Below are 13737 nucleotides of genomic sequence, written 5' to 3' on the forward strand. Positions count from 1 at the left end.
GCTATTCTATGATTCTATGATTCTATATGATCCCTGATAGATGGCCATGGTGCCTCACCTTAAAAGCCGCTGGGGGAGGAGTGCCCACTGCCTGAAGCAGTCCATTTCACTGCCAAACTGTCTGTACTGTCAGGAAGCACTTCTTGGAGTTTAGTTGAAATCTCATCTCTTATCATTTGACCCCACTGTTTCAGATCAGAACCCCATGAGCAACTGAAAACAAGTTACCCTTCATCGTCTGTGGGAGAGCCCTTGAGGGTGGCTAATCATGGTGCCTCTTGATCTCTTCTCCAGGCCAGACACACCCAATTCTTTCAAACATAGGATTAGGTCTCCACGCCCCTCACCATCTTTGTTGCCCTCCGTTGACCCCATTCTAACATGTCAATATCCTTCTTAAACTACAGTGCCCACAAATGGACCCAGTAACCACATGAAGGCCACAGCTAGACCGAAGGTTTCTCCTGGGATCATCCAGGGTTCGCCCCTGCCTGAGCACTGGATCCCCTGTGTGTCACCTAGGTGAACAGGTTTGACCCCTGGACGATCCAGGGATAAACCTTAGGTCTAGCTATGGCCGAAGCCTAACTAAAGCAGAATAGAGTGCTCGGTGCCATTATACTTCTTGCGATCCGGACACTTTGCAGCTTAGAATTGTATTAGCCTTTTTCGCTGTTTCATCACACTGCTGGTTCATGTTTAGTTTGTGTTCCACTAAAACTCCTAGATCCTTTTCACATGTACTGTTGTGAAGTAAGAAATCACCCATCCTGTATGCGGCCACCTGATTTTTCCTCCCTAAATGCAGAATTTCATGTTTATCACTGGAATTCGTTTTATTAATATTGGTCCAATTCTCCGTTCAATCAAGATTATCTTGAACCAGGCTGTAGCCCAACCCCTTTTCTTTGTACAGTTTACTTTCTAACGTCATCATCCACACACTTTCAGTTACCTAGATGTCAGTAATAATGTGAGGTCAAGAAGATAAAGACCCTTGTGAAATCTGGACAGAACTTTTGATTTGCAAAGAAAAAAACCCACTTATTCTTAGACCAGGAAAATGTTTATTAGGAAAAGTAGACAAAAGTCTACTATTGTCAACAGAATGAGCTTCTCTTCTTACTACAGCACAGTCTGGCAGACAAAAGACATCCTAGTTTTGCAGTCTCCATCACTCCATTTCATAAAACCTGGAAAGTAAAAGTGAAAGCAAGTCAGAGACATCCTTGTCTTTCCACTGGACATGGGGAAATTTTCATCAGGCCGCCATTTTGAAGCAAACTGACCTAATTTCCACTCCCCCCTCTCCCCCCAGCCCTGGACTAAAAGCTTATCAGAAAACAGTTACTCTTAAGATGCTGAACTTCTACAAATTGTGTCATGTGGTTCTCAGCACAAGAATTGTGTACAAACATGTGTACATTGAAGAAATGTACACACTAGAGAGCCTCTAGTGTGGCTCTCCCACACTAGAGGCCTTCAAGAGGCAGCTGGACAGCCATCTGTCAGGGATGCTTTAGGGTGGATTCCTGCATTGAGCAGGGGGTTGGACTCGATGGCCTTGTAGGCCCCTTCCAACTCTGCTATTCTAAGATTCTATGATTCTATGAAAACAGTGTACCCCGCCCGCTTGCTTGCCCATCCCCCCCACTCGCCATGTCCGCCCCCACTCGCTCGCCTGTCCGCCCCCCACTCGCCATGTCCGCCGCTTGCTCACTCGCCCGCCTGTCCCCCGCTCACTTGCCCATCTGCCCCCCCTTGCTCGCCCCGTCCGCCCACCGCTCGCCATGTCCGCCGCCCGCTCACTCACCCGCCAATCCCCCGCTCACTTGCCCATCCGCCCCCCGCTCGCCGTGTCCGATACCCCCTCCGTCCCCCGTCCCCAATCTCTTTGCCCTGGCCCCGTTCTCCTTCCCCCCCATCCACCATGTCTGATGCCCCCCTGCCCGATCGCCCACCCGATCACCATTCCCGCCTGATCACCCGCCCACCCGATCACCCACCCGCCACGTCCAATGCCCCCTCCGCCCGCCCACCCCGTCCGTGATCTCCCAACCCTGGCTCCGCTCTTCCCCCCATCTCTCCCACCGAGTCCGCTCTTTCCCCCCCAGCCCCCATCTTCCCCACCATGATTTTAACACACACACCCCGCACAGCACTCCTATGGAGCATTGTGCCCAGTGCATGGCTTCTCCCAGCTACTCGCGAGTAAGCAAGCAGCCGGGAAAAGCCACGGAACCAACTAGACCTTCCGCTCAGCCCGGGGCTCAGCCCGGGGCTGCGGAAAAACCAGGCCAGAAGTGGATCCGGTTATCCCAGGTCAAGGGAGGGTTTAGCCCGGCCTGATCCCGGGATCCCCTGTGCGTCGTCTGCACGCACAGCAGGGAGCCCAGGCCTCGCACTGGGCTAAACCCTCGTCTAGCAACTGCCTAATTACACCTGGCTCGTTATCTCTGTTGCTGACTATGCTTCACTGCTGGTTCAGCTAAAGAAGACTGTATTCAGCTGAAGACTGTATTCAACTGTATTCAACTGTATTCTTCAACTGTTTTCAAATGAAGAAGACACCTCTGTCAAAACACGTTTGACCTGTTTTTAATTATTTTGTTTTAAAATATTTGGTGTATACTTGTATATTATACGGCTCTTATTAGTTTTTATGTGCTATTTTTTCACTTTCAATGTGTACCAATGCTCGTTATAGCCATCAAGCATCGGTGATAGTATTTAGTAAATACAACCATTTTCCTTAACTCTTGTCTTGTCGGTATGAGATTTTGACACAAGCAAATTCCTGCGAAGCAGAGACAGATATGGAGGACTTCAGGGTGGGCTCCAGTTAGGAGACGCTCAAGCTTGCTGAAATTCTCCAAACTTCACTTCAAAATTTGTTTCGGTTCTTTCCCGTTCTTGTTTGTGAGCAATTTTTCGGTTCATTTTTCAAGTACACGTTTTGCAAGTTTGGAATTTGAGGGCATTTTCAGAGAACACGGGCTGCTGTCCATGTTCACGTTAGGGGTTGCAAATGGGGTATTTTCAAGTGAGCTGCAAACTGAAACAAAATTCACTTACATCCCTGGTTAGGGTTTCTATAGAAGGCAATATCATACCATCTGTAGAGTCTCCTCTCACAATTCTCTGTGACACTTAAAGGGACAGGAACTTTCTGAAAATCCTATTTTTATTTACAAATGATTGAACTTACCAGTCTGTAAATTGGTGAGAGGTGGGAGAGGAACTTTGAGTTGAAGGACTAGCGCCCCCACCCCACCCCTGCCCGCCTCCAATGTTGTAAGTATGTCATACTTGAAGAATTCAACCTGAAGCATGGACTTGTAGCACAATTTTTAGGAGGGCGACCAGATGCAATAGAGGACAGGACTCCAGGACATGAAATGGTGAAGTGGTAGACAGAGGCCTCATCTACACCAAGCAGGATATGGCACTGTGAAAGTGCTATGAAAGCAGTATATAAAAGGCAGGAGTCACACTACTGCTTTAGAGCGGTATTGAAGTGCACTGCAGGATCTGCACTACTGCTTTATAGTGGTACTGAAGTGCACTGACAACTGTTGGGGCCCAGGACACATCTACACCAAGCAGGATATACCAATATGAAAGTGGTATGAAAGCGTTCTATAGCGGTCTGTGGGGGATCTACACTACTGCTTTTAAAGCGCTTTAAAGCGTGTCCTGGGCCCCAACAGTTGTCAAAACTGTTATAAAGCGCTTTAAAGCAGTAGTGTAGATCCCCCTGTGTCAATGGGCCCCAACACTGGTCAGGGCACTTCAATACCGCTCTAAAGCAGTCGTGTGGCTCCTGCATTTCTATACCACTTTCATACCGCTTTCATAGTGGAATATCCTGCTTGGTGAAGATGAGCCCTAAGAGAGAGCGGGGGCAGGGGAATAAAATGGAGTTCTCTCCCCCAACCCCTGCCTGTAAAAAAAGCAGCACATTCCCAGTTTCATTCTTCTGTAGAACTAAACTAAAGGAAGCCTTGTTTTCCTCTGGTCTGCTGGCGCTAAACAAGGTTTTTGCCAAAGTGTTTCATATTTCCCAAAGTGTTTTATGCACAAAGTGAGAGGAAAGAACAGTGTGTGTGTGTGTGTGTGTGTGTGTATGTGTGTGTGAAGTCTGGGAAAGATGGAGAAGGGGGGAGGGAAACATCAAGAAAGCCTGGGTCTTTTTGCTGCTCACGATCATGGAAAACTTCCAGTACAGTTTCTCAAACGGTTCAAACACCTTGCAAATTCTCAGCTCTCCTGGGACCCGGGTTGGCCGAGCTTCTCCTCACCTGATGTGATGGACATATAGACACAGAGTTGTCCTAGTGTGTTGGTGGGCTCCCCAACGTTCCACGGCTTGAAGTTGGGTGGTGATAAATCGATCCATTTCCACTTCCCGACCTTCAACCATATGCGTACAAGGAAAAGAAAGATGAAAAATGCAAATATGTTCTAATGTGCATTAAGACATGAGCCGTTTTTGGGAGGCCTGGCATTGCTAGCTGTTGGCTAAAATTGTCCTTCTACACGTGCAACTATGTGCATAAGCAGGGGGCACCAAGGTTGCGGGCTTTTTAATTCATTTGGAGGCCTGCTGTTCTTCCCCTAACAGACCAGCAGATTGTGTCCCAAGCAAACTGTCAATGATGTTACGCTTACTCCGGTCAAGGAAGCTTGTAGTCTTGGCTTCATATTTGACTCCTCGCTCTCCTTTATTCCTCATATTGAGGCAGTAGCTAAATCCTGTCGCTTTTTCCTGTATAATATTGCCAGGATTCGATCATTTCTGTCTATCTCTTCTGCCAAGACGCTTGTTCATGCACTGGTTATTTCTCGGTTGGACTACTGCAATCTTCTTCTCTCTGGCCTTCCTTCTTCTCACATCAGTCCATTGGTTTCTGTCCACCACTCTGCCGCTAAGATCATCTTCCTGGCTCGCCGCTCTGACCATGTTACTCCACTTCTGAAATCTCTTCATTGGCTTCCAATTCACTTCAGAATCCAATATAAACTTCTCCTGTCGACCTTCAAAGCTTTTCACGGTCTAGCTCCTTCCTATCTCTCCTCTTTCATCTCACACTATTGCCCCGCTCGTCCTCTTTGCTCCTCTGATGCCATGTTTCTCGCCTGCCCAAGGGTCTCTACTTCCCTTGCTCGGCTTCGTCCATTTTCCTCTGCTGCCCCTTACGCCTGGAACGCTCTTCCAGAACATTTGAGAACTACAAGTTCAATCGTAGCTTTTAAAGCTCAGCTAAAAACTTTTCTTTTTCCTAAAGCTTTTAAAACTTGATGTTGTTTGGACTTTACACTGTTAGTTTTACCCTACCCTGTGCCTGTTTACATTCTCTTCCCCTCCTTATTGCTTTACTATGATTTTATTAGATTGTAAGCCTATGCGGCAGGGTCTTGCGATTTACTGTTTTACTCTGTACAGCACCATGTACATTGATGGTGCTATATAAATAAATAAATAAATAAATAAATAAATAATAATAATAAATATGCCAATGACTTTTTCTGGCCTTCCCGCCTTCTCCCTCCCCTTCATGCAGCTCCCCTTCCAAGCCCATCCTCACTTTCCCCCGTCCCCCTGCTTCCACAGACATAGAGCCACACCTTCCCCCTGGTTGGAACCCAAGTAGTGAAAGAAGGAAGTCCAGGGCTGGGCACTCACATCTTTGGGGGCATGCATTCCGATCCAGACCATGTGAACATCCGGGTAATTGGCAATGATGTACTTGGCCAGGACAGCATTCTCTTGTTTTGAGAGAAAAGACGCCAGGTGGCCTTTCCGGCCGTAGCTCTGACATGCCACCTGGAAGAGAACGAGGGGTATTTATCTAAACTTGCCACCAAAGATTCCTACACACACACACACACAGAGTTCCCCACAGGCTGGCCATTATCATAGATCCCTGCTGTTATCTTCCTCTGAGCCCCATTAGGGAAGGAATCCCAGGAGGATCCATGGGGCAGATTGGAGAGCCTGGCAGAATGGGTCAGGCCTTCTATCCCCCTGTCTTTGGGAGACTTAGGCTGGGGAGGAGCCATGACAGTGCAAAGTCGGATAGGCTCAGGTTGAGTCCTTCCATGGCTGCACTGTTCCTTCACCATAACCTGCCATTTTGTTTTTGAAGGAGAAGACGTTGCTGAAGACGGTTCAGAAGCTGCAGCTCGTGCAAAATGCAGCAGCCACATTGATTTCGGGAACCAGAAGGTTCGACCATATAACACCTGCTCTGGTCCGCTTGCACTGGCTGCCTGTATGTTTCCAAGCCCAATTCAAGGTGCTGGTTTTGACCTATAAAGCCTTACAGGGCTTGGGACCACAATACTTTCTGCCTCTCCCGACATGAACCTACCCGCACACTGCACTCAACATCTAAGGTCCTCCTCCGGGTGCCTACTCCGAGAGAGGCTCGGAGGGTGGCAACGAGGGACAGGGCCTTTTCGATGGTGGCCCCCAGACTCTGGAATGATCTCCCTGACGAGGCTCCCTTGGCACCAACGCTGCTATCTTTCCGGCGCCAGGTTAAGACTTTCCTCTTTGCCCAGGCATATGGCGGCACATCTTACTCACCCACATGTTTAGTTTTTTAACAGTTTTTAATGCTTTATGTGTGTGTGTTCTGTATTTTAGAATTTTAAATTTTGTATACTCATTTTATCTTAATTTTAGAATTTCTGTAAACCGCCCAGAGAGCCATGGCTATGGGAGCGGTATATAAGTGAAATAAATAAATAAATAAATAAATAAATCTGAAAATACTTTTGGGAATCTGGATGGCAATCTTGCATTTTTACTGCATCATAACCCTACAATCTTCAAGCAGCGATTTATAAGAGGATTTGCAGTCTTGTTCACATAAAGCAAACTTTCCCAAGTACTAAGGGCCAAGTTAGAGATATCAGTACATACTTCTTTGCATTTAACATGCAGGTTTTAGAAGAAGCAAGGAACAGCAATGTGAGCTGCTATTTGCATTGGGGGGAAATCCAACCCAAGGGGGACTCCGGTCCAATGGAAATCACAGTGATAATTATCTATTGCCAGAGGAGGGATTTTATTCATGACCTCAGCAAAGAAGGAAAGGGTTAAATCCCCCCTCCTGCCCACACACACATTCACCTATTACAATCCCAATGATATTTACATTTTTTAAAACTGGACATTAAATCCAAAAATACATCCCATCTCCAAGTCCATTCTCTGCCATTGAATCCAAAAATACATCTAACATCACACTTAGTTTGATTCTCAGTTAGGGATCAGCATATCTATCGAGTCCATTTCTACAGAAGTCCTCCTTTTCCTGTCTCCAAGTCCATTGTCTGCCAGTTCTGTAAAGTTTCTTTGTTTTCACAGAAAAAGATCTATCTATCTACCTATCTAGGTGTATAAATTTGTGGCCATTTTTTCCAATGGATGTATTAATGGACACATTTCCTCATTGTCTAAAGTGTGTCAGTTTAGAGATGCATGCCATGGTTTTGCACATTTTTCAAATGTCTGCATATTTCTGTTGTGGAGCAAATTGCAAGCCCATGAATGTATGGATTTCTACCGCAAAGTGCATCTATTTCTGCATTCCGTTCTGGGAGGTGTTGAATAGATCAACCTGTAAAAAATTAAAAATTAAAAAAGGCGGGGGGGGGGGGAAACCTCAGCAGAATGAAGAAGAGAAGATTGAGAAGGAGACATGATAGCACTCTTCAAATACTTAAAAGGTTGTCACAGAGGAGGGCCAGGATCTCTTCTTGATCCTCCCAGAGTGCAGGACACGGAATAACAGGCTCAAGTTAAAGGAAGCCAGATTCCAGCTGGACATCAGAAAAAACTTCCTGACTGTTAGAGCAGTACAACAATGGAACCAGTTACCTAGGGAGGTGGTGGGCTCTCCCACACTAGAGTCATTCAAGAGGCAGCTGAACAACCTTCTGTCAGGGATGCTTTAGGGTGGATTCCTGCATTGAGCAGGGGGTTGGACTCGATGGCCTTGTAGGCCCCTTCCAACTCTGCTATTCTATGATTCTATGATTCTATGAATTTCTCATCCATCCCTAAATTCTCAGTGACACTTTTAGGGTGCAATCCCATATGTATGTTTAGACGGGGGGGGGGGGGGGAGTCCTCAAACTCCCATCATCCCCCAGTCAGCACAGCTGGGGAAGTTGCCTAAGCATGCATGTCACTGGGCCCTTAGTGAATTATTGAGAGGGAAAGGGTGTGTTTAATTCATCTGTAAACTTATCATCTGGTGTCCATTTCTGGTCTTGGACTGAAAGGTTTTGAGAGGCAAGAGTGGGCCCTTCAAGGAACTGAAGTCAATCCCACCCGTAACTAGAGCCCAAGTGGACCAAGGTCTTAGCTAGACCTAGTGGTGTAGCGAGACAGAAGGGTGAAGATCTCACGATATTTTTATCACAAGATCTCCCCCTCTGTTCACACACGGTGCGTGGCGATCTCAGAGGAAGAGGCGTTGCGCCCGCCATTTTTAAAAAAGAGACTGGAGCGTTCATGCGTAAAACGTAAGTCATTATTTTTTTTTAAAAAAAAAATCCCCACTCCCCCACCCCCGATGGGTGCAGAGCTCATGAGAAGCTCTTTGCCCCGTGGGCGGGTTCCGGCTTCTTGCGAGGAACCAGAAAAACTGGGGCTAGAGTGTAGGGTGAGATCCCGGAGCAAGGGAGGGCTCATTCCTTCCTGATCCCAGGATCCCCTGTGCGTCATGTGGACTCACAGCGACGATCCCGGGGATTGCCCTGGAATTTCGCCCCATCTAGCAAAGGCCCAAGACTCCAGTGGAGCATCTAGCTGGCCAGTGAAGTGATGCGTCCAATCTAGGGAGAGAAGAAAAGAATTTCATTTCAGTTCATTAGAATGAACCAAAATGGCAAATTTCATCCTATTCGGGACAGAAAGAACTTGAGATGTTACTTTTATTATTAAGTGAATTTGGGAAAATATGAAACTGACAGCTTCCTCCATGCAAGTCCGGGGCTTTGAGTGTTTAGCTTTTAAAAGTCTGGGTGCACTCAGCCACGTTTATGGTTCTGAATTTGGGTTGCCATTTCTGCTTTGCTTTTTTTTCCCCTGACCGGCTCCTCATGGTTGAAAGTTACATGGCCGTCAGCCACAACGCGGTCCTCTCTGTGCTGGGGATAGCTCTACTGAATATCTGTTGAATTTGGCCCAAGCAGTTCGGTGAGAATTCAAATGCAGGCGAAAGCAAAACTGGCTGATTTGTCCATCCCTAGTTCAAGCTGTGTGTTGTGGCTGTGGGTAGAGGGTTGATGGACACAAGAGCTCAGAGAAGGGAGATGTCCTACGATGCTCCCAAGAAATGCCTCTTACCTCTGCATCTGGCCATGATCGCTTTTCAGTAAAGACTCCGTAGCATTTATTCCCGTAGTGAATCCATCCTCTGCTGCAGGTTTTACCTTCAACGGCTGCCCAGGGAAGAGAAAGCACAGTCTTTGGCTTGCGCCTCATAAATGATAGTCAGCAAATGGAGGGCGGCCCCTACTCCCTCCCCACAAATCCGCTCCCCACCCCTGCCAAAATGGAAGGTGGAGGCAGGAAGAAAGGTTTTTATTTTATTTTTATTTTTATTTATTACATTTTTTATACCGCCCAATAGCCGAAGCTCTCTGGGTGGTTCACAAAAATTAAAACCATAATAAAACAACCAACAGGATAAAAGCACAAATACAAAATACAGTATAAAAAGCATAACCAGGAGAAAACCACACAGCAAAATTAATATAAGATTAAAATACAGAGTTAGAACTGCAAAATTTAAATTTAAGTTAAAATGAAGTGGGCAGTTCTATACCTTGTTACAGTACCGTGAGATTAGCCTAAACCAGGAGTATGCCCTGCGGAAAATAGAGCTGTGCAACGCACACACACAAACCGGTTCCGGGCCCGTTCCAGAACTTCCGGATCAGGCCCGAACTGGTTCAGGTCGATCCGACCCTCCCCCGATCCACTCCAGAACCAGATAGCGGAGGTAGGTAAGTGGGGAAGGGGGAACAAAATGGGGGCTGAATAGGTCCCCCCTCCCCCACTTACCTGGCGCCGCTATTGCCGCATGGACAGCAGTGGCGGCGGAATCAGGTAAGCCCCTCCCCCCACTTACCTGCGTCCGTAGCGGTCCAGGCAGCAGCTTCAACTGCGGCCCATAGCCTACTTCCGGCTTGAGGCCTGGGCCTCAGTTGAAGCCGCCGCCTGGACCACGACGAATGCAGGTAAGCTCCCCTGCCCCCTGCCCCCTTACCTGGCTCTGCTGCCGTCACCGCACAGCCCCTCCCCTCTCTTTGGCCCCTCCCTCAGCCACGTATCATTTGCTGCTTTCTTGGCTTTTGCACAGTTTTCTCCCCCATTCTATAAGTTTCATAGACTCATAGAATCATAGAATAGCGGAGTTGGAAGGGGCCTACAAGGCCATCAAGTCCAACCCCCTGCTCAATGCAGGAATCCACCCTAAAGCATCCCTGTCAGATGGTTACCCAGCTGCCTCTTGAAGGCCTCTAGTGTGGGAGATCCCACCACCTCACCAGGCAACCGATTCCATTGTACTGCTCCAACAGTCAGGAAGTTTTTCCTAATGTCCAGCTGAAATCTGGCTTCCTTTAACTTGAGCCCGTTATTCCGTGTCCTGCACTCTGGAAGGATCGAGAAGAGATCCTGGCCCTCCTCTGTGTGACAACCTTTCAAGTATTTGAAGAGTGCTATCATGTCTCCCCTCCATCTTCTCTTCTCCAGGCTAAACATGCCCAGTTCTTTCAGTCTCTCTTCACAGGGCTTTGTTTCCAGACCCCTGATCATCCTGGTTGCCCTCCTCTGAACACACTCGATGCCTCTCCTATGGCTTGGTAACTGGTAGTAAGAGCTCGAACCTGAACTATGCTGGTATTTTTTGTGGTTTCGGCCCCACCTTTTGGCCACTGGAATGCAGCGAGGAGGGTTTCTCCAGCATGGAATTCTGCCCCTGGGCTGAAAGAGATTCCACACCACTGCTTTTGACAAGGGCTCTTACGGGTTGTGTAAAATCCGTTCTATCTGTGTTTTGTGGATTGTCGGATGTCCATTGTGCACCCATTGAAGTAATCAGATTTTTTTTTCGTTCCCAAATTTTTGCAAATGTGATTTTTTGCAAATGCAAATTTGTGCAAATTGGCACATGCGATCGCATGTGCAATTTCCCACTAATTGTGCAAATACCCTAAAATGCCTATGGGGCAAAATGCGCAATTTTAATTTTTGCGTAATTTTCCATGACAAAATTTGTGCAAAATTCCCAAAGGTTAGAAACTCAGTCTGCAAGTCAGTAGAATCTACCCGACATGGGTAACGCCAGTCTTCTGCAGAATCCACAGGTCAGATTCTTAGAAATCAATTCTGGATTTCTCCAACTTCCCCACTTTTGACTAACAGGGCTGAATTCTGAGAATCCTTTAGAGACTCACCTTGCAAGGAGAAGCTGTTGATCAGAAGGCCCAAAAGGAAGAGGTGGAGACACGTGACTGCCTCCATCTATACTTTGGAAAGAAGAGAGAAGCGCATAGTTAAATTACGGAACTCACGACCACAAGATTTAGTGATGGCCACCAATTGGGATGGCTTTAAAAGGGAGTTGGATAAATTCCTGGAGGCAAAAGCCTTGATCTGAAGTTCTTCTGTGGAGGTCCCATAGTGAAAGAATGGACAGTATTACTGCCTCCTCGTTTTGCACTGCAGAAGAAAGAGGTCAAAGGAGTGGGAGAGGAGTGGGGTCAATTCAGTGCTGCTCACCCTGTTTCCTTTGGCTGGCTGGCCCCAATTTGTTTTTCTCAGAATACCCCCTAAGAATAATACTGTGCCCATACGTCTAGGGAAACAGAAAATGAAATCTGCCAACCGAATAAGCCAGGCAGAGGGCTGGCGAATTTTGTGTCACACTCTCTTCAAATAACTGAAATGCCCTCCAGTTTTGTGGCCAACACATGGGGCTGTAAAACTGGGCATTTTGATCCAGGACTAGCACAGATGATTATCTTGAACAGGAAAGGCATCTGCAAATTCCCATTTTCAACACAAAGTACCTGTACGGTTGACAGAAATGATCAAATAACCTTGTAGATACTGAGCCTAACTTCTTTTACCGAGATAGCTGGGTCTATCTTACTCTGGCTGGGTATTAAATTGGCTTACCACTGGTATTAATTCATAGAATCATAGAATAGCAGAGTTGGAAGGGGCCTCTAAGGCCATCGAGTCCAACCCCCTGCTCAATGCAGGAATCCACCCTAAAGCATCCCTGACAGGTGGTTGTCCAGCTGCCCCTTGAATTGGTGACATAAACTTTAATACATTGATCTGTAGATTTAACTCAAGTATTTTAACCATAGATTCAATTTTCCTCTTAGATTAACTGATAAGCTGAAAAAGAAGCAAAGTTGTACAGTTCTTATAGAGGCCACCACAGTGCAAGCTGCAAAGGTTGGCTACCTCTGTAAATTTACTCTAGCATTCCTAATAATAATAATAATTTATTTTTATTTATTTATTTATTTATTTATTACATTTTTATACTGCCCAATAGCCGAAGCTCTCTGGGCGGTTCAAATAAGAATCACACAACAATTTCTTTATTAAAGGTGTCTTAAAAAATTGATGGAAGTCTTCAGAAAAGTATCTAGACTTGGATAGTATTTTTTAAAAAAACCACACAACTTCATTTAATTCTGGTGATTTAAAAATGGATTAAGATGATCCACAACAAACATTATGCTAAACTATTGATGAACGGCATCATCTCTGACATAGGATAATTTTTATTTTATTCATTTACTATTGCATTTATATCCCACCTTTTTTCCTGCAAGGAACCCAAGGCGGCATACATAATCCTCCTCCTCTCCATTTTATCCTCACAACAACAACCCTACGAGGTAGGTTGGGCTGAGAGTCTGTGACTGGCCCAAAGTCACCCAGTGAGTTTCAGTGGCTGAGTGGGGGACTAGAACCCGGATTTCCCAACTCCCAGTCCAACACTCTAGCCACTACACCAACCTGTCTCTGGATAATATACCATAATAACACAAGACAAGGATGGTCAGTGTCTCCTCTGCTTTTTTGCAATATCTATGGGGCTTCTTCATGATGCATATTAGACAAAATAACTGTAAATAAACATTTATAAAATCAAAAATATAAAATGTTTTACCGCAGATGATGTTATCTTACATGAGTGATGTACAAAAGGGTGTGTCAGAATTGAACTATTTAATATAATATATTGATATTGCTGAATCAAGTTTAAGATGATCGGGCAAAAGACTTCCAAAGCAATTTCCATAAAATCAGTAACAAACAAGTCCGTTGCTGAAACTTGCATTTCAGACATGACATACCAGGAAAAAGTAACGTCGAGGAAAGAAGAAAACAAGGAAACTCACGGTCCAATTGCTAAAGTTATTAAGAAAGGGAATTGAAAACGTGTGGGTTCTTTCTCCACAGCATGCTCTAAACGAAAAAGCCCCAAATGCTTCTGGCCAGTGGAGGCTGCTGGCTCTGGGTTTCAGTCAGAACCAGTCACCTTGGATAGCTCCTTTAAAATTCTGACTGATTCCAACTGAAATCCGGAGCAGATTCACCGCCCCACTGGCCTCAGAGCCACCAGCCTCCACTGCTTCAGGCTTTCTCTTGACAGGAAAGCATTCTGACCTCGTAATTATTTG

At 46.1% G+C, this 13737-nt stretch overlaps 1 protein-coding gene across 1 annotated transcript; it reads right to left on the minus strand.

Moving 5' to 3' along the window:
• Nucleotides 1-1125: 1125 nt before the first annotated feature.
• Nucleotides 1126-11551, minus strand: LOC134403949 (C-type lectin mannose-binding isoform-like). The gene is made up of 5 exons (XM_063134494.1): nucleotides 11485-11551; nucleotides 9368-9462; nucleotides 5687-5827; nucleotides 4302-4413; nucleotides 1126-1193 (listed from the first exon to the last, which is right to left on the minus strand). Exons 1-5 carry the CDS (start codon nucleotides 11549-11551, stop codon nucleotides 1126-1128), a joined length of 483 nt encoding a protein of 160 aa, XP_062990564.1.
• Between the last annotated feature and the right edge of the window lie 2186 nt (nucleotides 11552-13737).

This window comes from Elgaria multicarinata, chromosome 9 (genome assembly GCF_023053635.1).
Source record: "Elgaria multicarinata webbii isolate HBS135686 ecotype San Diego chromosome 9, rElgMul1.1.pri, whole genome shotgun sequence".
Taxonomy (NCBI): domain Eukaryota; kingdom Metazoa; phylum Chordata; class Lepidosauria; order Squamata; family Anguidae; genus Elgaria; species Elgaria multicarinata.

Bases quoted from the DNA above. Each gene is read 5' to 3' on its own strand.
- LOC134403949 (XM_063134494.1), bottom strand. From the start codon at position 11,551: ATGGAGGCAGTCACGTGTCTCCACCTCTTCCTTTTGGGCCTTCTGATC. The intron at 9,463-11,484 runs GTGAGTCTCTAA...TTCCCTGGGCAG, and splicing joins CAACAGCTTCTCCTTGCAAG to CCGTTGAAGGTAAAACCTGC. The intron at 5,828-9,367 runs GTAAGAGGCATT...GTTCTCTTCCAG, and splicing joins GATCATGGCCAGATGCAGAG to GTGGCATGTCAGAGCTACGG.